The sequence below is a fragment of the Takifugu flavidus genome, chromosome 6 (assembly GCF_003711565.1).
Source record: "Takifugu flavidus isolate HTHZ2018 chromosome 6, ASM371156v2, whole genome shotgun sequence".
NCBI lineage: Eukaryota > Metazoa > Chordata > Actinopteri > Tetraodontiformes > Tetraodontidae > Takifugu > Takifugu flavidus.
The window spans coordinates 2,044,739-2,070,908 of NC_079525.1; the positions used below are offsets into that span (position 1 = coordinate 2,044,739).

General features: G+C 43.1%; 1 protein-coding gene across 2 annotated transcripts in view; it reads right to left on the minus strand.

Moving 5' to 3' along the window:
- Positions 1-26,170, minus strand: part of LOC130527826 (zeta-sarcoglycan) — a 175,566-nt gene that overhangs the window by 54,735 nt on the left and 94,661 nt on the right. The window contains exons 1-3 of one of the 2 annotated variants that reach the window (XM_057036604.1): positions 24,071-24,269; positions 23,670-23,879; positions 6-107 (exon numbers count right to left, since the gene is read on the minus strand). In XM_057036604.1, the coding sequence (XP_056892584.1) occupies positions 6-107; positions 23,670-23,879 (312 nt within the window). In that variant the 5' untranslated portion in view covers positions 24,071-24,269. Of the gene's footprint in view, positions 1-5; positions 108-23,669; positions 23,880-24,070; positions 24,270-26,170 lie in introns of those variants that run through there. The other variant, XM_057036603.1, reaches the window with a different exon arrangement.

The following is a 26,170-nucleotide window of genomic DNA, read 5'->3' on the forward strand; positions in this document are numbered from 1 at the left end:
CTCACCCGGCGAGATTGGATCTCTTTGACGTATAACGGCGACAAGAACTCAGACACTCCCTCCAGTCTGACGCCCTCTTTGGTCACTCGCAGGTTCCCCATACCGTCCTACAGAACACAGAGAGACACAGAGCTTTGGTTGGAAATGAAAGAATAAATAAGTTCACACAGTCACACTGTTGAATCATCATGGTTATTTTATCTTGAGCACAAGTGTGCTTCAAAAAGTAAACAAATGTGTTTACATCATGGAGCATATTTTAGCATTTAAAAAAAATAACAATGATAATGGTATTTCCCGTTGTCCCATCCTTCCCCCAGTCTGCCGACTTGGGACACTGGTTTTCAACCCAGTCCTACAGGGCTCTCAATGCAGCCGGGTTTTCCTTCCTACTAGGTTAACATCTTATACCTGGTTGTCTTTTGTACAACTAAGTATGATAGATAACCCGGAAGGACTACAGGACTGCGTTGATGACCCCTAACAAATGACCCATTATTTGCATAACAGCATTTCAGAAACTGTTCTATTAATATCTGAAAGCATAAAAAAATGTCTTAAAATGTAAAAATATAACAATCGTGCCTGTTGTGTTAAGTGTAAGTTAATTGCAGACACTGACTGAACGCAGAAAACCTCTCCAGACCCCGACAGACCGGGCCTGCTGCAGCGCTGCTGTGTTCCCGTCACGCTCGCTCTCCTAAGCACCGATTTGACATGGTACAGTAGCCACTTCTTGGCTCTGTAAAGACCCGCACTAGTCTGATACCCTGCATGGCTGTTTGAAAGGAATTGAATCTTACCATGTAAGTCTGATCCACAAATCTTTCCAACATTTACTCAAGTGGAATCTGTGAATTTGCCTTTTTCTCACCTTCCCCTCGGAGAGAGGTGGCCAACTGATTGGTCCCTTAATTAAAAGTGTAACTCTTCACAACCGTTTGAATACTCTGCCCTGGTAATTAACTTTAGTTTACTCTCTGTTAAGATAAATATGAAAATGAATATCAATAAAGTCTACTGAGAAAAACCCGAGATGCAATTGAACCCAGATGCCTCTTGCTAGGTAACTGTGCACAACACTGTAATGCCACGACGACCATGATATATTCTAAACCTTAAATGAAAAATTATGCCTGAGCCTAAAATGGAGCACTTTAACCCTATAGTCCTACCCTTTGCTGATTGACCCAAGGCAAGAAGACGAAAAGAAGTATGCCTCAGATCGATAAGTTCAATCAGCCAGAGGTTTTCAGTGTTATTAAGTCCATAGTCATCCTGTTGAATACACAGCGGAGGCCACTGCCTATTCAATAAGGGATAAGGCAAGAAAGCCCGAGTGGCTCGCTCCGGTTTTATAGACTGAAACAGTCCAGGTGCATACAGAGCACACGGGCTGTGCAGGGAGCGCAGGTTGAACACATTCCCACGTCCTGCAAAGCCTGCGTGGCATCTCTAATCCCCCTCTCAGTCACGCTCGGGCTCTCCATTTTGCAAAAACACGAAGACGATAATGTTAAAATTAATCAGCTGGTTTTTATTCCAACTTAGTGCTCAAGTGCCCGGCAGACAAAATCTAGTGCCGATCGAACACGACAGCTCTCCGTCTTCTCCTCTCTCTCATTCTCCCTTCCCTTTCAGATCAGTGTGCGTTACTGGCAGCGGCGCTCAAACGAGCAACGTCCCCAAAGCTCCGAGGACAATGGAGCTCCATCAACCCGCTGAAGAAAATGGGCAAATCTGTCCGTTCATTCATCCCTCATTGTTTATGTCGCTCTCTTGCTGGATATTTCCAGAACTGTCTCTGTCCAACCCCCACCCCACCCCCATCCAACCTCACTACTTTGCTTTTATCTGAAATTAATTTTGGAGAGCCGCTCAGCCGTGGTGGTGCACCTTTAAGCAAGACGGGCGTCAATTCTGAATCGAATGCTCATTGCACTGAGGGCCATAGAGCCAGGATATAATCAGCATTATGACGCACAAACTGACCTGAAACCATTTCTTTCACCCGGACCCAACACTGGATCAACTGACTACAGTGAGCTATTTAATTCTGCAAAGCGTATATCGCCATGGTGATTAAATCAAATGCCTTTGGGTCATGGAATTCTTCCTGCAGAACATCATTTTAAAAACCAAATGGCGACTGCTTAGAAGTTTTGGAACTGAAGGATATAATGATAATAACTGAAAGGAAAATGAAGCCAACTCATGAAAACACATGTCTAGCTGACCTTTGACCCAGGCCCAGCTCGTGGTGTGACCGAGGTGTATCAATTTTACTAGTTAATGGCAGCTCAAGCCTTTATTTTTTGCAAAAGAAAAAGCAAAAAAGAACCTGCCGATGTTTTTTATTTCGCACGTACTTCCTGAGATTTACTTAATATTGATTTTGCTCACTGAAGGACAGGCTCTGCTCCTCGACAGATTTCTCCCTCTTATTTAAATGTCAGCAGATCTTTTATCCATAATGGCCGGAGACTTTTTAACTTTTCGGCAACTTCATCCATCTCCTCCGATCAGACTGATCAATGTGATGATATAAGCTCATTAATTGTGATTTTAAGAATAATTCTGTTAGAATGCAGAATTATAATACCTATAATTATAATACTTCTTCAGCCAGTGGAGGAGTAAAAACTATTCTGTGAAGCTGAATGTAATAGTTATTACCGTGCACACAGCTGTCTATTAAACGCCACACCTGCTTATATCTTAGACTCAACATATTCTAGCTATTAAAAGGGGCCTTGACTCAGAAGTGACACAATCAGTGGCTGATTTATTTGGTAATCCAGCTCCATGATGTTACAGTTTCATAATTTCCAGCGTTGTGAGAGCTCAGACCTCGCCATTCCCCCCCAAGTCATCACCGACTGCCTCAGCGGAGGTAATTACCTAGCATCAGAAGGATATGTGCTACACTGCTTTAAGCTTCCTCAGTGTTTCTACAGAAGTGACAGATTGGATCCTCCAGTACCTCTTGGTGCTTTTTATTGCAGCTCCCCTGTCAAGATGGGTTCCACATAAATCTGTAAACAGACTCAGTCATTTGGAATTATCCGGATTTTTTATTCATGGAAGCTAAACTTCCTCAATGAGGCTTCAACACACCCAAGGGTGGGCAGTCTACTCTCGCCCTGAATGCTCGAGGACCACGGAGCTCTGACCTGAGTCCAGATATTTTCAGCTTTCAACTGTTTTCACCTCCACCTACTCAACCTGTCAGTGTAGCAGAAAAGATTCCATCATTAATGTGATTAATCTTATCCAAAATGTGTCAACAGTGCTGCGCCATTTAAATTAAATTGTTTGTGACGCTACTTGCGGTGTTACTTAGGTTTGTATACCTTTGACACTCCGATCTCTTAATTGATCAGTGTGTTTACAGGGACATGAGTATCCTGGTTCCAAACGATGTCCTTGTTCTGAGCATATTTGTGGTACAGTGTTTAAACACAGAGAAACCCAGTTATTTACATCTTTCTTTACATGACAAATACGTCATCCTTAGTCTTAGTTTTACAATACAGAAAGTGGAAAATCTGACTTTTCATTTTGATTTTAAAAATAAGTATTGTCGATTCACATCCAGTCAATGTTACCAAAGGAGACCTGACTTGCTCCCATCAAAACATTAAAATATGAGTACCCTCTTCATTATTGAAAGACAAAGCTCAGTTTTCATGGAACCCCAAAAGTATGAAGTACGATTTTTGTTCCGCCATGATTTGTTGAAATGTGAAGCCAGGAAATCCAAAAATCGAGATCGCATGTTTACATGCACAATCCCACAAAGGTGATACTCAAGATGACGTAAGCGGAGGTTCATTTTGGGGAGAACTATTATTTTTAGTCTTCAGTTGCATTGTGAGGCTGTTTTCGGTAGGTCGGGACATCTTGCTTCGTTCCCACGAATTTAAAAGTGCCGTTTTGGGTTCGGCATTTAGTTTTGACGCTTAGGGGTTGGACGATGCATTTGGTCCATGAGTTCTTACAAAGTCAAAAATACAAATGAGTGTGTGTTCATGTGCCTGTTTGTGTGTGTGGCTCAAGGTTATCTGAGTTTGTCAATGTCCTTCCCGGTGCAAGAGCGGCAGAGATAATGATGGATAACCTCATCATGCCAGGATCCACTGGAAACCTGTCCTAGTTGGTGCAACCATACCAGATGTAAGGTTACCCAGAGAACACACACCGGTCATACATGTGCTACAGAACATGTTGATTTACCTTGACTTCTGAGTGTCCAAACACACCTGTACAACACGGTATGACCCACATAGCACACAATAACTCCACGCATCTCCGTAGTGATGGATCGGCCCGAAAAGTATTTTGCAGGCGCTTGTAATACTCCGGACTGTTGTAATTTTTCATACAACCTTTCACGTCAGGTAGGAGACCATAGAGAGGGAGAGCAGAGTCACCTTTGCCTAAGTGAAACTGCTGAGGAAGTGGCGGCAGGGCTACTCATATTAGCATGTGATTGCTGTGTCCTTTCCCTTTTTGACCTTTTTGATCACTCTGAAGACATACATTGGTTTATATTCCTCTCACTGGACTGATTTGGAATTTTACTTACCAATTCATGAGCATGTACTTTTTATCTTTAAAAGGTAATTTGTTTCGTTTTCTAGAAGGTTTTGTGTGTTCTCGCTTAAGCTCAAACTCACCTTTCAGTTGTTTGATTCCTTTTTACATTTCAGTCAAAAATTAATTTTGGCAAATGCTGACGTGCAGCTATTGTTAGCATCCGTCCCTAAATAGAACAGGGAGTGATTCGAAATAGGTAACAAACGTGCCAAACAGCGCTATTTTTGTAGTAGCTATATTATCGATGGTTTCACTGGAAACAGAGAGCCAAGACATGTTAACAGGTCCCCCGGGGGTGTGTGCAAACAGTCAGTGCATGCATAGCATCCTATTCTTTATCTCTCTACTTTCCTCTCTACCTCTCTCTCGCTCCTTTCCTTCCACCATTTTCCTTATCTTTCTCCTTTCACTCTTTCCTGAAATTGCACAACTTCCCTGATCTCCGGGTGCTCTGGCACGGTACTAAGGCTGCCAGGTGGATTAAGGGATGGTTGCTTCCAGAGTTAAACCATGTTTAAAATTGAAATATGGTGTGCTGCTGCATGTTAGGTAGTCAGAGTCATTTTCTGTACCAGTAGTTTGAGGTGCTTTTAGAAAGCAAAAAAAAATAAGAAATCGATTTCTGAGCTCAGATTCAGCCAAAGTACAAATGTGACAATTTAAGTTTTAATGGATGCAATATTTGAAGCTGCGGTTTGGTGGAAATTCAAATGCAATGCAATTCAAACGGCAACCAACATGAAAAATAATAGTATAATCCACGATTAACTGGGTCGGTACTCATTCACTGGAGACAGGGGCTGGCACCTGGTTGCAGGAAGCATTAACTATTCATGCACTGGAGCCATAACTAAGGGTTCAGTATCCTGACCATGATCCCTTCTTCTCACAGTGACTCCAGGGTTCAAGGACCAAAGCTCACTGAGCTGTAACAGTCGCAACTCACTGATCACTCACTGACAGGATCATGCAGGCCATAAAAATGCTGAATAAAATGCATAACTCAAAGGCAGACCAACACGCTCGGATACGGCCAGACAGCCTCCTCTGCTGCCAAATTTGCAGGAGAACGGTCGGAGGCAGATGGAGACGGAGCTCACGGGCATGAGGGAAGGAACCTAGTAAACATGGGGCATGAACACGGTGATTTAGAAACCACTGCTCTTAAGAACAAAGATAAGCTCTCTGATGGCGCAGAAAGACAAAATCCATAACGCTGCCAGCCAGCAGACAGAGGGGTACACCAACTCCAGAAGAAATGATTGTAGACCAGTACTCCGAATCTGCTAGTGAACAGATTGCTAATGCTAACAACTTAGACACAAGTGAATGCACATTTTTGGAGCTTTTGCATACAGTGAGAGGCAGGTGGAGGGATATTAACCTTTCTACTGCAAGACAATGAACTTTATATCGTGTTCTACATTTGCTCCGTCTGCCCAAGCCACCAAAACACCTCTGATGGACAAATGACAGCAAAGAGCCTCCCACCGCTTCGCTCGTGTCGTACAGACTCGCTTGGTCGCGCAGTCGCAAATGAGATGACAAAAGAGTGACATGACAAGTGCAGTTAGCGTCACCTTTCTTTTGCTCAAAGCTGTATCCCACTTCACCTCTGCAGCCAGTGGTCTGAGTGATGGGTGACAGCAAAGGTGTGATGGGTTTGGGCGCCGGCGTTTGCTTGCCTCAGCTGTCGCCTTGCTCTCACCCTGTGGACCATACTGAAATAAATCTAAAATATGACACAATGCAGCAGGTACCACAACCCCAGATGATAGCTTACTGCAATAATTGCTTTGATCTAGCATAGCGGCTAACAGATCAAACGTATTCTCCTACATTTCAATTATTCTACGTCACATTTGCATTAAATATAATTATTAGATTTTTCTTTTCACCTTTGAACCAATGTGCTGTTGTCTCACAGCTCTGATTTTTTTCCCCTGAGAAAAACCTCCTCTTTCACTCTTTCAGATGTCATGGGAAGGCAGCATGTTTCATTAACATGACACTGGGAACGTTCATTCAGCCCACACATCCATGCTGAACGTTTGCTAAACAGCCTTGAAGACAATTGAAATGACAAACACAACGACTAATATGAACTAGGTAATATTCATCCACTCTGCACTCATTTATTTGCTTCCAAAGGAAAAAACTGCATTAAATCTACACCACATCTGTGTTGGCGATAAATGTGGGCAAAGGTCTAATAATCCTATTAGCTTTGGGTTTGTTTGCTTTTTACCGTGTTCAAATAGAGAAGAAATATTCATGTCGCACTCGCAAATTCCGTTTGGAATTAATGGATTTTTCTTTGCAGGAACAGAGTTCAATTATCAGTCAAAGGTGAAGCCGGGGTGACGTACCCTCCTAAATCTGCTGCCATGACCTCAATCCCCCTCCAGAATCAGAGAAAGGTGGCGTTCAGGCCAAAATACTTAAAGAAACGCTGGGTAAAAACGCCCTGATAAAGAAAACACGCATGCAGGACGTGTCCAGAGCAGATTAAATTGCTGTTACACACGTTTTGCGAGATACTTGTCCAGAAGGTCATCAGCATTACAAATAAAATGAGTAAGTAAAAGACCAGAATGAAGACAACATAAATTATATTCTTTTATTGCCTGGAACAAATATATAACTAAGCAATGAGGTAAATAAAACAAACGATGTTAAAACTGCCCTTGTGTATTTCCCAGATGCTCAGGGATGATAACTGCTGTCGTTCCCTTCCATTTAACACGTAATAACGGAAATTATATGTGACACTGCCTTTCTTGAGGGACATCCAAGTGGCTCTACTCAAATTGGGATGCCAATGACGGCATCGGCTCTCCTCTTGAAATTGATATGACCTAAATACCAAATGTAGTGGAAAACATCACCGTGGCTATGCTACACAAGGACAGGTTAAGGTAGATGTGTGTCCGTCCGTGTTAATATCAGGGGGCACAATTTGTGTACGTTAACGTTCTGGAACGCACCCAAAACTGGCAACATTTCTGTGAAAGTGTTTCGTCGGCCAAAGAGCCGGGAGGTCAGGTGATTTTCGATTGATTCAATTTAACGTCCCCCTCTAGTACTTATGCAAATGTTTTCCATGTTTGTCCCACTACCACCAACCCGCATCACAGTTTCTTTGAAGTTTTTCAGTTAATTGCAATGATTTCATTACCTGAAATGCACTGAATGCAAATAAACGTGCTTCAATCGCTTCCTAGTTTTGACTTTTCCCCTCTTACCTGCTCTCGGGGGGTCCTCTTTCATCAATCTCTTTTGTCCTCCACCTTTTTACAGCCTGATTTAATAAAAAGATGTCCAAACACAGTGTGATGTTCTTGAATCAAACTGCCAGTGAGCTCAAAACAGGAAAATCTTTGGGCTTAAATTCTCATTTTAAGACCCAACATCTGTCCAACAATTAAATAATTCAGTCCAGCCATCATCTGGCTTCCAAGCACAACGCCCCACTCTATGTGGAACTCAGACGAGAGCTTTATTGTTATAACAGTGGTAATAACAGTGGTATTTGCTCATTTGGAAATTTACTCTGGTTTAGTACGCAGAGCTGCTTGTTGGGGATTCTGCTGGTTAAAAGAGGTCCGAGACGCTCACTCACACTGTCCTCACGGAGGTTCTGTCACAGAAGATCATTGTCGGAGGCAATGACAGCTCCATAAACAAAAAAAAAAGCTGATTCCAGAACTCAGGGGAGCTTCACAGGAAGTGGACGAAGGCTGGAGTCAGTTCATGAGGAACTACCACACACCCCTACATGGGTTACATTGCATGTCATGCAAGACACAACGTGACATTAGAAGATTCTTGAAGAGGGTGGTTCAGTGTCTAAAGTCTTCTTTTGCTAATTTGTATTCAGATATCAAGGTCAAGAGAAACAGTGACTTTGTATTGACGAAAAATTTCCAGTCGGGGAAGATTTGGCCCCCAGAGTCCAGAACACACACTGAGTGCGTAAATGAATAAACCTTTTGGGAGTTTGCCAGGTCTTCACAATATTTTTGATTGGCCCTTTGCAATATTCTCATAGATGAGCTCCAGCTTTTTGGATTTTCACAAGCAAGTTATAGGCCCCTACCACCGCTACATGTAAGGCAATTGGAATATATGAAAATGCAATATGTTGACATTCATATGCAAAGATTAGCATAAACCCATAATAGTGTGTGTGTGTGTGTGTGTGTGTGTGTGTGTGTGTGTGTGTGTGTGTGTACCTCTTGGATGACAACACTCTTGTTTGTGTGCCATCAGTCAGTGTGGAAGAACAGGAATGTGAGGTGCAGAATTAAAAAGAGGAGAAGGGAGGCTAGATAAAAGCACATTTGAGACACCCACATGGGAGTGATGAAAGAAGATAAAAAGTGAGGGAAAGTAAGTTCCAGACGCAAAGCTTTAGGGGGAGATACAAGACAAAGAAAGGGCAAAACTGACAGGAGTTGATACTGAGAGGGGCCAGTTGGAGCGAGAGTCTCAGGTGAGACGGTTTACATTAGGAAGAAGGAGTCAGTCTTAAATGTACATGCGCATACAAGCACACGCGCGTAAGTATGGAGTCACCTTGGTGCCATAAGCCTCTTTACTACTTGACGGGTGTGCTGCACAGCCGAGCTCGCTCATAAGCTTGTAGCAGTCAGCTAAAACTTCAAACGAGGCCTCTCAATATAAACCAGAAATACATAAAATATGACCAACCTCTGACAACATGAATAAAGAACTGTCATGAATCTAATACAAAGTCACAGACAAAAAGTTTTCATTTCACTTACAACATTGAGAAGATCACTGGAATGTTTCCACTTCCACTGGTGAACTTTCTAAGCTGTACAATCAACTGTAGAAAATCTACATGTCACCTTTAAAATGGGCTACATGTTAAACATTGATTTGAAAGGCGACATATTTTTTCGAGAGGCCACGGTGAGCTGCACCAAAGTCATACATTAGAATCAACAAAAGCTAGAATGCCTTTAAAGAGTTCAGCTCAGCGTTGTTCCATTCACATTCATCCGTGTTTACAATGAAAGTAAAACATATAGAGTGAGCTGAATTCTGGGACAGGTTGAGTACCTTGGTTGTCTTTCCTGTCCAGGTCTGTGTTGACTCCCATGGCCTTATTACCCTCATGCCCTTTATCTCAGCCTCACTGGCTCCTCTCCCCTCAGGTACTTATACCCACTTTCCTTCGTACAGTACCATCAGGTCTTGTTGCAGAATAAACTCATACTCATTAGCAATAAAACCCCTGTACTGGATCTTAAGATGATGAGTGGTATATCCACTACGTGCAACAGTCACCCTTCATTTTGCTGTGAATTTCCTGTCTTGTGATGGTTCCCCGACGTGTTACAATGGCCATCTATGCCAGGTGTTTTTGTTCATTAGGTGGGCATGGGTGGGCATTTAGGCTAAAGGGTGAGAGGAAACAGTGTGGGGGGATACCCAGAGGATATGAAGGACAGGTCATCCGAACCACTCGCCACACTCACTGTCACTCTATAACAGGCTCGAGCAAGATCCACACTTCTAATTGGAACTTAGAGGGTCTAGAATCCTGCTGACCCTCTCAAAGACGCTCCAGTGACCCCTGAGTCCTTGGCTGAGCCATTGTAGTCATAGTGCTCTCCAGGAAGATTCTGGATTATACATATACAGCATCTCTTAATAGAACTCATTTGTCTTGTTTCACTGCATACCTACCCTGAAGGTTGATGTTGTCATGGCAACTCTTATGCCCTCCAGGACGCATCTTCAAAGGATGGTGCTGTACAAGACAATCGGTGTTCTGGGTGATTTTTATCCACATGCCCAACATCAAAGTTAGGTTGTCGTTACAGTTTGATTATTAACACACCAACGCATCATCAACCAGAGAAGTTATGTACATGTCAAGGTACAGAAATCAAGTAAGATAAGATTTCATTTAAGAATCCAGAGCATTGGGTAATACCCAGTGCTGGGTATTCAAAGTATGTAGATGTGAAATGCATCAGAGCACTGCAGTTCAGGAAGATTGTAATTTATTTTAATTGAAGATCCTATCTGGTCATTCTTAAAAGCCACTAGATTTTCAGACTTTTTAAATAAAGATTTATGTTTTGTTTTTTTTTTAAAGATCTGTTAGGTTCAAACTGTTCATATAACAATGCTGTAACTACCTATTATCACTCCTGACCAGAACCCTGCCCTACTTTAGCTGATGTTCTATCACCTCAGGATAGCAGGGGACAACCTGAACATCCTGTGACACTCCATCCCCCTTTTTCTTATATGTTCCTTTTGTATATATCATGCTTTGTTTTATCATGTGACGCTTACACTTTATCATATGACGCTTACACTTACGCTTATTGTAATCTTACATGTTCGTGTGCTAGTATAAGAATAAACCTCACCAGGGCCCACACTGCAGATGTGTGGTTGCCCTAGCAGCAAGTAAACTGAAGCTTCCGTCTCATTCCTCTGATGGCAACAACACGGGAAGAAAACTGATCACTTTCTCCCCAACAAGATCTCTTCTTGAAGTAAGCCACTCGGTGCTGCACACTTTTTTGTCCTTTTGTCCTTGACACTTGTAGTCTACTTCAGAGGATCCCTCCTAATACTCTTCAATCCCCCTCAAATCAGTGACCGGGACGAGAACATCAATCGTTATATCGTACCACATGCGGGTCAGGTGGAGGCGATGACGAGGCAACATGCAGCCAATGGCATTTGAGTCTTTCACATGTTTCGTGAGGTTGCCTTGATTGATTTACCCTCTGACTCTCACTAGTTCTGACTTCACGTCAGCACAAAGGCTTCAAAGTAGCCACAGCATTGATTGACTGACACGCTGTGGCCGAGCAGACGTGTCCATATGTTATCATCAATGCTGCTGGACCACCGCAGGGCTGCATTCTCTCGCCTCGAAAGTTCGTGCTACACCAAAGTCATCATGAGTCATCATTTGGAGCATGATTTGATTTTGCAAATAGGGACCTGTTGGACTTGGACAAGACAATGAGGATGTGATTGCAGCGTCTTCTGACTGCACCCAGAAGGGGCGCACCTATGAGGAAAGTAGTTTTCAGGGAAATATACAGGTAGGTAGTTCCAACTGCATTCATTTTTTACCACCCCAAAGTTCTTTTTAACAGGGAGCAACAGTAGAAGTTAAACAAGATGAAGCTGGTCTGAATGGGAGACAAAGAACACATTGTCAGGCAATGCAAGCAGATATCCAAGTGCTTTTTTGTGACAGATATTTTAATCCCACTTCATCACAACTGGATGATGCATGGCCAGTGCTCTTTTTGCCCATGTAAAATCCTTAACTGCACAAAGGTGCTTTACAATTTTCTGTGACATGCAGTGACTCCCTCATCTCTCTGCAGCAGCTACAGACATGGACGGAAACATTTGTAGTATCAGTAGAGGCCGCTCAAGTCATCATCTCTTTATTAAAGAAAGTAATAAAATCACTGCCTCACAATGCGAGCAGTATGCGTGCGTGCGTACGTGTGTGTGTTTAACATAGAGGACAGGAAATTGCCTGCAGAGTCATCTGAAGTCAAATGCTTTGTAATAACACCAGGAGAGGTTTTCCCTCCTTCCTCATCAGTTCATCTCACATTATCCTGCGTTATCAAGTCAGCATCGACCACCTACCGTTTTTTTTCTGACTCTATTCCCTTAAATGTTAATTTATAACATTTTTCATCTGTCCCCTATTTATGTCCCAATTCACCTTCCCCACCACCACAAAAAAAATACATAAAATTGCCCCCCGACCCCCATATTATGTATTAAATGTTTGGCATCTTAGGCCACTCTTCCCCTTTTCCACAAGAGGGCGTCACACTTGAAAACCCCTCATCTTGCCTCCTCTCCTTCTCAGAGGAGGAAAAGCAGGCAGACAAAAATCAAACCGATCTGTTTTGATCCCTGGAGTTTTCAAGCAGTATGGCAACCTTCCCACACACAGTCATAATTTCTCCTGATGATGACATTATAAAACATAAAAGGAAGAGAAAGAGGCAAATGATTCACAATAGAAAAAAACTAAACTCAGCAAAGACATGAGAAATGCACAGCATATTTCGCAACATATGAGGGAACAGACGGGAAACACACATCATCAAGCAGAAATAAAAATGTTCACAGCAGCGTCTTACCAAAAACATATCTCCCATTGTTTTCCCAGCATTTGTTAGGCTTTGGTCATTCATGTTAATTAAGCAATAATTATCCGAGGAAAACTCCAGTCAAGGGAACACTGTGTTACCTTAAGACTTTAAGATACTGAGGCTAGAACGGGATTATGTGGAAACATCAGAATATTTCTCCATAGCCAGATTTGTCCTGAGAGGATTGGATTCTGATAAGAAATGTATTTTGTATCATCATTTCTTATTTTGCAAAGTGGCTTCAGAAGCCAGTGTTTGTGGTAGCCTCAGCCTCCTCTTCCATTGATAATCACATTAAAAATGCAGGCAGTGTGCTCCGGTTCTCTTTGATCCCTACGAGGATGTATGTTTACCTCAGCCGTTGCTCCACTAGCAGGTGGCGGGAAAACTGCTGAATGGGGCTCACTACAATCTTTACCATTCCGCTGCTTGCCCGTTCTAACAAGGCCCATCAACACAGTGGCTGTGTGTCTCTGTGGTACCTGAGTATCTTGCCTGGGAAAAACACATGTACATGGTATAGGCACCATGGAGCACCATGGGTGGCTGTCAAAATGACACTTTAAAAATGGGCTACACAGCGTCAGTTGCTGCATCCGTTACCATGTACAGTGTGTTTCGCTCAACGGCTTTTCTGAGTAGATCTCCGTGAGTAGATCTACAACAAAGGTGAATTCTACGCCATCCACCAACATTTACCTGGATCAGCAGTGCTGCATTTTTGATTCTGTTCACACCTTAATGGTCGGTCTGTGCGCATGTTGTTGCAACAACATGTATAAATGGTACTCTTGCCAGGAAAAAAAAAAAAGCCTGGTACCGAGCCCACAAATGCTGATATAGGGCCCTCAATGAACTGACAATTCATCCAGGGGTGGACGTGCCTTCACCCATTGTTTACCCTTCATCAATAGTTTGAAGTTGAGTTTTTAATGCAATGAAAGAGTATCCGGGCCATTATCAAGTATTCTGACATTTACGCCGACACTGATGAGTGTATCTAAGATCTATAGTCTGATCTATTATCTGCTCGCATATTGCTCACAGTCTCACGTCCGATGACCGCAGGGTGCTACTGGGAGTGAACGTGTCTGCTTCCAGGTTATGATGGTGACAAACTTTATGTTTGTTTTCTTCACTCTGTTCTTTCTTTGAATCTCTCTCAACTGGGTGTGTTGGGCCCTGCAGCGCTGTGTTGCTGTCTGACAGAGAACTTGTTCAAAGTTATCAAAGGAAAGTGTATGAATAATTTGCATTCATGTCAGTACTGCGCAGCTTTAGGTGGCCCACAAAAATACTATTCAACAAAAAGACACCAGTATTAGACTGGAGCAACAACGGCGCAGCATGGAGGGAACAACCCATCCACAGCGGTTAGGACATAAAAAATTTAGTTATCGGGGGTCCCACAAAACAGAAACCAGAAAATGGGCTGCCTGATACTCCAAACAGCCACAAAGAAGAATCACACACAACCCCAAAGACTGTGTCCTTTGTTGCTGTTTAGTTCTGTTATATCACACCAGTTTATCATCTACATACAGACAACTACAATCCCTACAGATGCAATCGTAAAAACTGTAGCTTTTGTTCGGGTGTCATCATATCTGAATATGACACTGAACCAAGCATATTAGCAAGCAAAACCCTCCAGCCCACCCTGACCGCAGCAGGGTGGTTTTACTGTATTCGTTGGCAGAGGTTGCACTTCCCGTTGTATGCCTGCCCCATTTTAACGGAAGTAGATTTTAGGTGAGCTGAGCAGGTCTCAAGCAGCATTAATATTTGGCAGAGTGTTCTTTGCTGGTGAAAAACAAGGTGCTGCAGTCAGAGGTCAGTGACATTCACCGCCGAGCCACAGGCCTGGTTATTAGGTTGCTTTCAAACTGTGCTAAATAAAAAAATACATTTGAAATGCATCTTACTCTTGTCTCAGAGGTTCCTGGATAACACTGATGTCTTGCTTTTAGTCGCATCCTTTGTGACACCTTCACTAAAATCCCAACATTTACTTGCATCCAAATGGGGGAATGTATTGTCGCTTGTTTAGAAAAAGGTCTTTGGCTCTATCTCATTTGCCACTGCAGTGATCTTGTTTCCCCGCGGGGGCCATTAAAGTTTCATCTAGGCGAGAAATCATTTAATGCACAATGGAACAGAGAATGTCTTCTGTAACTCTTTGTGGGATTCACACAGGATTCTTGAGTTTGAACTGTAGACACGCGTACACACAGACATAGATGCACGTGTTAAGACACATCCCGGTCGTCCTGAGTAATAACACACCTCCTCTGAGTTCAGTGTATGTTCTCTTTACTTGTGACACTTTCTTCATCATCTGTGAAGGTGTTATGAGCAACACCACGACACCGAGTGCCTTTGCTATGATGTCCAGCCCCGTCCTTCATGCCCCGCAGCCAAATACAAGCCAGATCAAGGATGACTGCTGCTCTTTCGAGTACCGCCGTCACCGTCGGTGGCGTGCTGCAATTCCCTAAATCTCATTGGAAATCAAGGCAGATGGTTCAATCCGTCCTCCTGCGACTGATAAGTGACCATCATCTGCTTTGTTGGTCACAAAGTTCCTATCAAAATGTCCTCAGAAGTGCTGTAACTGATGGTTTGGGGCAGGCTGGAGCTTTCTTTACATTTATTTTTTCCAAAAACTCGGTTGAGCCGCAGGTTATCCTAGATACAGTCATCGTGAGGTACCCAGTGTCTAAAAATAACCAGTTGATTTCCAAAATATCCTCTCTGAATTCACACACATACTGAAAACCTGAGAATGGATTTGTGCCCAGGCTTTAAAGCACCGGGGCCACTGAATTAGTCCAAAACAATTGAGGTGTTTGTCTGATTTGGCACTGACATGCTCTTGAGTTATAACTGACTCGGCAGTGGGACATAGTCGTTGCCCTTTGACTTTATATGTTTTGAGAGGTTAAGAAAGTGGAAAAGCTTTGAATGTCCTTAATGAAGCCTCTCTCCTATAATCTGTTCTTTATCCAACCTCCAGCAGATCATTTTCTCTACACTCACAAGTATTTGAGACATTGAGGATTTTTGTGCTGTTAGATTAAAAGAAATAATAACTACTGCAATGTTAAACATCAAGAACGATAAGCATTAACATCAACCATAGTCCCCAACGCATATCTCCACCATCAGATTTTTTTAGACCAACAATAATCCAGATATAAAAGAATTCCAGTTCAAAAACTACATCTGATGCCCTCTGTGGTCCAGCAGTAATATTTGGTGGATGTAAACCTATAGATCTCTACTGGGTCCTTGTACAATTGCTGTTTTTTTTCGATTCAATTTTTCTCCTCAATCCAAAAACCATTAAGAGCGTATGGCCCCGTTTTTCACCGGTACACGGTGTCTATTGATAAATATGGCTGTGAGTGCTTTCCTTTTGACCTCTTCCTTTATTTCAGTTTAGCTGAAGCGATACATTGTGATGAGAATTCATTCAGTGCTTCCATTTCTTGGGAAAACTCACTGCTCGCGGGTCATATTCTACAAGACGACCTCGGAGAGGTGAGAGTAAAAAGGTCCGGTAATAGAGTGGCTGCTCCAGTCTGTAAGGTCACCAGTTTGACCCCAGTATGTAAATATGTGTAAGTTATCTCTCTTGATGAGTAAAGACAATGTGCTGTCCAAGTCAGGGTTTTTAAAAATGTCCCTTCTTTGTTTCCATAGTTCCTGTTCTTGAGTATGTAACAACTTGGGACTCCCCAGTTAGAGATGCTCTATTCCGCCGTCACGTTCCATTTCTCCTTGTTTATGTCTCAGATAGAGCCAGCAGAGGTAACAAGGTAAAACTGCTGACCGATGGATATTTGGGCTCCTCGCACACAAACGCGGGTGAAATGTGCATCCGCTGCGTTTGATAAAGGGACAGAAAAAGGTCCTGGAGGGCTGCTGTCAGCGTTTGAGCTCTGTGTTTATTGATGTTTGACAGACTGTCGCCACAATGGGACGGAAGTAAAAGTAAAATTTAGGTGAAGGAGAAAAGACAATCAGGCATATTGAAACAAACCTTAAATGAATCTAAACTTCAGTTTACCCCCCTTTCAGGGGGCTTTTGTGGATTTGTTGTTCTGACGTCCAGGTTAAGAAACCTGAAACATGCTAAAAGAAAAAAAACAAAAGCATTTTTTTCTGCAATGCTGACAGATCCATTTGGGGGGAATGCTGTTTGCGCAATAGTGACAATTTGTTTCTTGGTGTTCGACTGTAATTCTGAGTTTGAAATTGACTATTTATAATAGGTATTTAGTTTTATTCTCTATCCACCTGAAAACTGCTGTGTCATCAGTCAACATGTGTAATTTCTTTTCCAGGTAAATGTTCCGTGTTTAGTGCCTTTTAAGTCACATAGGAAAAGCTTAAGAATTCGATAGTGAAGGTAGTCCGACTATTTAAACGAAGAAATAGATAACCCAAAGGGATATAAAAGGGGAACTCTGAGAGCTCAGCTGGGTAATATGTTAAATAAAGGGACATTAAGTGAATATTCAATGCACTCGTGAGTATTATAAAGACTAGCGCTGTATATGCTCTCATTGGATCACTTGCCTTTTAAGAATAAGTGTTCCTTGTAATCTAATTGGTCTAAATCGAAAGTAATATAAATACCCTGGTTAATTAAAAGGTCTCGGCCTAACCAGTCCAGCCAGTCAGGAAGATGGTTGTCCCCGAGTTGAAATTATAAGATGATTAAGAGATCTGCTACGTGTATAATGAACTGTTGACTCTCATCACTGCGGTGCCATATGGATTATTCTTTACTGCTGTAATCCGTGCAGAGACTAGAATTTTTTTTTTAAAAAGAACATTTTCCAGCTGTATTGTTGGGGGAGAGTACCTTTAGTGTCGTACAGCATGCTGTTTCAGTGTTGTTTTATGTAGTGCATGTGATTCTGTGTGTGTGTGTGTGCGTGTGTGTGTGTGTGTGTGTGTGTGTGCACTCGCGACCATTCGGGCAATTAACATCAGGCTTGTCGGGCTTCTAAGTTTGATGGATACATCACATTACGGCTTCAGCGCTGTGTGTATGTGGCTGTTTGTGTGTGTGTATGTGTGTGTCCACATGTGTGACACGGGAGGACAGAGTATTTCACGCTGGACTCTCACATCACCTGAGGTCAGCACTGTTACTGGCAAAGGAAGAGAAATGTGTGTGTCTGTGCGTGTCTGTGTGTGTGTGCGTGTGTGTGTGGGAGCGATAAATTACACCATGCAGGAGCTGGGAAGAGCAGCTTTGACAGCATTTTCCACTAATATTCCAATTTGACTTGTAAAGATAAGGAAAAACCATACTTATTCTACTTATTAGAGGTCTGATTGTATTAAAAATATTTACTTTTATGCACTAAAACATGTCTAATAACAAGAATGTGTAATTCATGTGGTGACGGAGGATGCTTGCAAGCGCAAACGTAGGTAGGGACAAACTGGGACAACGTCAAATATCGACCGAAGGAGTCTGACTGAACAAAGAGATCACGCATCAAACTTTGTCCCCACCGACACATCATCTTAATTCCAGCCCATCAGCCAGCAAAACGGGCCCCACTTTAACTCCCAGAGGGCTCCTGTGGTGGAGGAAAGGAGGGAGGAGTTGAGCGTCGATGATGGGAGCCACTATTTTAAAAGCACGCACGTCTGCCTTCATGTGTCCCACCGCTTTAACCCCGCTGACCTCTGTCTATATTCCACACTGATACGGTGTTTACTAACCGCGCAGCAGTGATGGAAAAGAGTGTTTCTGCTAATCAGGCGAGATCATGTTCTCATCCTGTTTCCATCGGGAAGATGACAAATTCAACCTGTCTACTAGCAGTAAAGAGGCAGGGAACTCTATCTTCCTGCCACGTTCTCTCCTTCAATATCCAATATGAAACACCAATGTCCCCACCAATGTTTTCATGTTTCAAATTTGCTCTGGGAAGAAATTGAATGAAGTATTGAATATACCGCCCTGACATCTTGGTGCGGTAAAGTGTTCCAGCTTGCGTAAATTAAAAGTGAAACTCTAATGTAGATATTTCAAAGAGGAAAACTCACCAGAGTGGGAAAAACAGCAGAAGTGTGATACATTCCTGATAGTGTTTTACATTTATCGGTGGCAGTGTCGCGCTTTCCAAATGTTGTCATGTAGCTTTACATTCGTCTCAGTGCGCACAATGACGGAAAAGTGCACAACAGCATCCTTAGCGTACCAAATTGAACCAAAGTGCTCTTTGAAAGCGCACCAGAAAACCATGGACTGATTAAATGCAGGCTAAGACATCACTGGTTTGTCCCACGAAGAGCTAAAGGAATAGCCATTGTTGGAATTCTATGTTACCAACTGAAAACCAATTGTGAAGTGTGGAATCTTCTCCTGCTGGCGCAATTGCTTCTTTGTTGTTGATCCCGTTATTACATTTCTGTCCTGCTGCTCCTGCTGAGTCGATATGAGTTTTGATTGATAAGGTCTGTTTGGATTTGGGGTGTCCTGGACAAGTGCTGTGCCTGTTATGGCCAATCGTGCTGTGCCGGGCTCTCTCTGGCAAGGATTCCACAGGAAAGCCACAGGCAGCCATTACAGATTCAGCAGAACTTCTACCCACGCAAAGGGCAATAACACAAAGTCCATCTGGCGTGAGGGGCGCTTTTAAGAGCAGCTTATTAGCAAAATTTTAATCTGTGTTTCCCTGTTGCAAATCCATTTGATGTGTCCTGAACTCCATTTCTAATTAATGTTGCTCGTTTTCATTGATTTTTCCATCGTTGTTTTACGTGTGCTTATATTATTTTATTTTGTGCTTACACGCCACATCTCTGAAAAAAGCACCTAGCAAATAAAAGTTTTATTTGACACACAGCTGGAAGGCGGCCAGTCGGGATTTAAAAATAAAAAGCGCCCAGTCAGTTTTACTGCTATTCTTCCGCCATCAATCACTGCGATGGGGTGTTTATGAACGCGGCGTGATTGACGATTAAAACTGCACAAACTTTAACAAGAATCTCGGAATCTGACACCCGCGTCGGACTCGCGGAGGCAGAAAGGACTGTGGAAGGGATGAGGGGGAGCGTTGATAAATCACATCCGCGTTATGAGTTTGGTGTCCGATTGGACTCTTAGAAAAGCGTATGCAAGTGTTGTAAGAGGTAATGACGCCATTATGAAGACAAAAATGACTGCGGATCGAGCAGGTTCTGTTCGATTGCCGATACTCAAGCAGTGTTCTGGCTCCATTCCAGCACACACTCAAACACACACAGAGACAGACACACATACACTCTATCCCCTTAAGACTCCTCTTCAATTTACTGCCAAAGCTGTCGCCGCAAAAAAAGAAAATCTCTTTTTCTCCCCACCGCATCACAATGTGAAAAGCATCTGTCTGGCATCGCTCACCAAATCACAAAAGAAAGTTTGAGAAGGGCTGTCATTACTCTGTGGCTATTTAGACGCGATTCCTGCGGAGATGATGAAAAGGACGCCGGTTGAAGGAGCTCCCCAAGGACAGGCCTGAAAGGAAAACTGTCAGAGAAAAGGGGGGAAAAAAGGGAGGAAGCGTTGTTGTTGTCTGGCGATTGTGTCAGTGAGATTCCATTTACAAAGTTCTTTGTGTTGGCCAGATTACACAGATGAGCCACACGGCATGTTGTGACAGCACAGCCAAAGCGGCACCAAACAGGGCAACTGATGCAAGGAAAAATCTACTCCAATCCTGCGACGACTGGAGATTACAGCTGGGTTTTATTGTCCCAGTAAAGCTCGCAGGTGTCTCGATCTGCTGTGGTGCTGAACTGTGTGACTGTGTCCAAAACTATCACCGTGGTTACTGTTGGCGGTGCGGCTCTCGATTGAAGCCCTGAAGAGTTTCTGGAGCCCACTGTCGTGCTGGAACCATCGGAATAGATGGAGGGGAAACTGCCACACATTTGGCGTCTTCAAATAATTTTCTGATACCAGGAAATGGGTCATTTTTGCCATAATGGAGCCTTTAATTAAGCCAGTAATTTATTTGATATTTTACATCGTTTTGGCCTCCTTTTAAAAAGCCTTCTTGTAACTCTCCTTTGTGTTTATTCCCATTTGTGCCTTATTATCAACTTCCCGATACCCATTCCCAGTCTCAGATTTCTGTTCTTTCAGAATTTCCTTCACCTCTGACATGATGAATAGGAAAGAAAAATGTCGCATTGAGGTGGGAATGCAGTGGCTCTCTGCCCCGTGTCAGAGGTGAAGCAATTAAGGGGGCCGCAAACCTAAACATAACAACCTGGCTGGTGCCAACTTCTAATTAACATGATTCCTCTTTCACTTCCATGAAGAAAGGGGCAGGTGAGGTCTTTGAGGTATTTTCCAGTTTGTGTTGCTGAGTGTTGCTGATGAATTCCGCTGCTCTTGGTCTGACCTTGATGATTTGCTGTTGGTTCTCTCTCTGTATTGTATGTTTCTTGCACACTTCCTGTTTTATTTTGAAAGTCTTATCTTCCCCCGATGTTTTGAGGGTTTTACTTCCCCTCAGCCCCCGAGTGGTTATGTGTTTCACCTGTGTATGACTGGTTTGTTCTTCGTTTGTGGGTTTTTGCCTGCCCCCTTCCTGTCTGTTAGTCATTTGAGTATCACCTCTAACTTCCTTTCAGATTTGCATTCTGACCATTGTTTCTTCGCCTGGCCATCGTCTGTTCCTAGCCAGCCTCCACGGGTTAATAGTGGCTTCCATTAACTACACGGAACTTTTTAATACAAATCCTTTTTTTATCAACACGAGGTTTCTGTCAAAGTTCAGACTTGCAAGCACCAAACTTTCATGCTTATCTCTGTTCTGAAGAATTTTGAATATCCAGATTTACATGTGCCAAAAGTGGGTTTTGGCTATTTTGTTTTCTAATACGCGGAGTGATTAAATACAATATGTATTATAATTCCCTCTGTAGAAGGTCTCTGCTGCATAATGTCCAGAATCACATTTTCTTGCATACAAACTTTCTCTTGGTTTGTATTTTTCTCCTCTATTCACCGTTACTCTCTCGATTCCTTCTCAAATATGATGCCAGTAAGTGTGGTGCAGGTCAGGGATTCTTCTTCAAGCAAGTCATCTCGAATATTTTATTTGTGGATAAACCAAAATTGCAGATGGTTCCGTTCAAGAAACACTGCAAACTGAGTTTGCCCCGAAACAGATTTGGTTATTAATTATTAAGCAAATTATAAGCAAATTATTGCTTCTATTAATGCATCAGTTGATATTAAAAGAGCTCTGAACCACAGGAAGGGGGAGGGGAGGCGAGAGAGAAGCAGAGGAGAAAAGACAAAGTGGGAGGCAAAAGGAAGTGATTTTTAAGATGTGCCACTAAGTGGAAATAAATGATTCATCGGCAGAAACAAAATGTCTGTCAGAATCAGGATGATTGTCTTGCTGGGTTATCCAGATTGTTGGTTTCTCAGTCCAGACTGCAAAAATCCTGGCTGTATCTGGCACCTCCAGGCCAACAGACACCTCTCCAAGTCTCCGAGGACGACAGAGAGAGGCTGACTCCGGCTGTTCCGACACCTTATTTAAATGACATGTAGACAGACACCCACTCAACCCGGTCAACCCTTCCTGACGCTTCTTCATCCCATCATCCAGCATCAGTGTTTCTCCAGGCCTGGAAAGCAGTCCCTTTTCTCTCAGTCCTTCGTCACATTTTATTTTTTACTGTCAACTGGTTGCAAATCTGTACTTTGCCGGTTTTAGACTCTGCCGTGTCTTACACAGGGAGCTCGACTAATTAATGGGAGCCTGGGGGGGTGAAGGACAAAAATCACAGCAGAATTTATTTCAGTATCTTTCCAAAGGCTGACAGATGATAGAGAGCTGCTTGTCAATGGGAGATAAAGGGCAATTTCTCCTTCAGCGCTATCGTTTTCAAAAGCATTATATTCACACTTCCTCTGCCACACTGTGACCCTTTGCTCAGTGGTATTCAACATTAAACAGTGACGTGTCAGTGATTGTTGGGTTGTTCACGCACTTTCAAAGCAGGTCCACACAGAGGCAAGAGGAAAGGTTGTAAAGATGTTCTGTGAAAGGGGCACAACGAAAAATCGCTATGGGATAAGAACTGCCCTGTCAACGTGTTGACAAATGCAGGGGAAGGAAGCAACTTCAGGGAGGCAATTTGAGTCATGTGTCTTCCCTTTGACAACGTTCACCCATTTTATGCTTCTTCCACTGTCAGCCATTTGACGCTCTTCAAACCCAATATTACGATGCAACACCTACAGTTACCACATAAAAAATGCATGCTTCTTACTTCTATTTTTATTGTTTCATGTTTCATTGTTGACTCACTTTGAATAAGAAATAAAAACAGTCCCTTTCCCCATCACCTGGGGCGAGCGCCGTTATGTTTTATTTAACTCCATCCCAGCCTTTATGACTCTTGCTGTCTCCTGGCCTCTAATTCCGCCTGTTTTCTCCGACACATCGGTATATAGTATTTTGCTCTTTCATGGTTTGCTCCGGCTTCCTTCCCTCAGGCATATTTAGCTGCCCCCCAGCCCCCAAAGACCTCTCTTAAGTCGTTCACTGAAACATTAGGCAGGATGTGGGAAGCTTTGCCAGCGGTTTGCAGAGGTCAAATTCACCCTGATTTGCATATATCCAATCACAGTGAAGTTCCTTGAGCCCCGAGGCAATATGGGATATTAAATGTATTTGTGCCGTGGCCCCTAGACGCAATGCTCAGAATGTCTGTGACGTAAAGGTGCACTCAGTTAGCATTTTACCCACAAACGCACCCCAGCGGTGAATTTGTTGCCGCTCTCGTTTGCTTACAAACTTCTTTAAGCATTTCTCAGGTTAACCGTCAAACGAACCGCCCACTTACCGGAGTGAAGTTCATGACTTTGAGGATCCAGATTGTAAGAGCCAGGTTCACTATCATGGTGACGAGGAGGAGGAGGATGAAGAAGTACAGGCATCTCTTCCTCCAGCCGTAGATCCCCACTGCCGGGTAGACCTGGGCGCCGCACACCGACGCCCCCCGCTGGTGGAGCGTGTTGGGCTGCGCTGCGAGGATATACTGCTCTTGTGTCATCTGGAAGAAGGACAGAGTCCAAATGTGAGTAAGCCTGGCGGTTTTTAAATGTCTTATCGACAGATATCACAAACACACCATTCACTCCCATGCTCACACTTTGCAAGTCCATAAAAAACAAATATTGCAGGGAAAATAAGGGTAAACTTTTGGATTGCTTGGTCCTCAGGGACAGGAAAATGCATACGCACAAAGAAAACTGCGACAACATTAGCACGGAAGACCGAGGCTTGATGAAAAGGAGATGGAGGCAGAGTGTTGAAGCAGTCAGATAGAGTGGAACCCAGCGGTAAGAACAGAGCAGATAAGACAGCAGCGGAGGGCAGAGTCAATTAGCCGAGGCTCAGCCGCAGTCGTCGTCGGTAGTAAGAGGTATGGACACTGGCTGCAAGGCATCCCTATCTCCGTCCATCTCTGCCTCTCTCTCACTTGCTCTTTACCTCCCTCTCTCTCTCACACGCACAGACAATCATTCACTTCCTATCTCACTTCACCAGCTCGTTCCCTCCATCAGTCACTCTCACACACACATTACATCTTTATTTGCTGAGGCTGCATGACCTAAACACCTTACCCACTTGGGTTTTTTCAGCCTTAAAGGGCTTTTTCTTCATGCGCACATGGATGAGACGTAAAACAAAAACTGCTGACTACTGTTTGAAACAACAGAATGCTGAACCCATCCGTTAGGCTTTTGAATTTTCTCGCTTTTACATGTTGCAAGGAAATATGAACGCGAAAACTCAGAATTAACGTTATTACTAATGTAAAATCATACTGCACAATCTAAAAAAAAAAATGGTTGTGCAAAATGGTTCTTTGTTCTCTCATGCTGACCAGCCAGAATCTGCCATGGCCAAAAACGTCCCACCGGTGCAGCCAGTTCTGAAGTGGGGAGCTGTGTTCATATCTGCCACAGTGATGGGTTTTGTTTCAGCCACTGGGTGAGTGAACTGCCACAAAACGAAAAGAAAACCCACTAAATTCAGGCAAAAACTGCACCCCAGATGCAATAAGGAGCCAATGAACCAAAACCGCGGAGGCATGCAGAGAAATACATTCGGGCCCATTAACTATGAAGAGAAAATTGAATCGAGTCTGTGCGCAACACAAAGTTACATTTAAACCGCGTAACATTTGCCTTAAAGCAGGAGAAGCCACAGCATTTAATAAAAGGTTTAAAGGCAGCGATGAAAGACACCATCATCTTTTAAAAAACAAAAATCTCTTAATGTCAGTTTGGTCCAACTGCGTTCATATTATTTTTTTTTTATACCTTAAAAGAAGCTGAACATGGGACGCACAGCAATGCTGAATGGAGGGGTTTAAAACCTGTCGAGTGGGTTGGTGACTGAACGATATTTTCTCTTTCATTAAAACGTCACAGCGTCACCGTGGGACAGGCCAAAGCTGCTGGGCATTTATTCTCTGTCGTCAGAATCCACAGAGAATCAATAGCAACGTGTTTGGAGCTCTGAGCTGATACGTTTGCTCCGTCTTTCCTGGGATCTTCTGCACTGTCCCGGAATGCTAATCATTTTATTCCTGGAGGCTGTCACAACATAAATCAATGAAACACACACAGGTACGAGCTGAAACTTTAGTGTGATGAAGCGAATCAGTCAGGGCGCTGGTGTCTACCAATGAATGTGGTGGTTTTTTTGCTCCAATCTTCAGCCAGCTTGGAATAGATAAATGGCTGCCACCGAAATGTGTTGGCAGGTTTTTGAGACAATTAAATAAATAAATGAACAAACACACCAGCTCGTGGATTCACATGAATGCAGGCTGGCTTATCTTTTGGGAAAAGTCCACTCCTGCTTCTCTCTGCGCTCTCCATTACTTCATCTTTATCCCACCGTTCCCCCCAATAATTTCTCCATCTTTATAGCCGCTTCCGCTCGGCCTAATTCCGATCTAAATCACTCTCCTATCATCCCTGCTCTCTTCACTTCCAGTCTTGGTTCTTGACCATTGACTATTCTGTCCATCCGGCACCCTCACCCGCCCTTCCGGTGGGGTTCTTGGATTGAATCGACAACAGTCATCAGTCAATCCCGTGGTGCACTGAAGCCCCCAGGTTCCGTGCAGCCTGACCTTACATTATAATACTGTAATATCTTAAAAGACATAAAAAGAACAGCTGCGAGAGAGTCGTCACCATGGCTACCACTTCAGAACACTCTCAACAGTGCCTTAGAACATTTTAAATCAGCTATATCTGTCTATCTATGGCTGCCACGATAAATCAATAAATGACTTATTAATAAAAAATGTACCCATCCATTTTG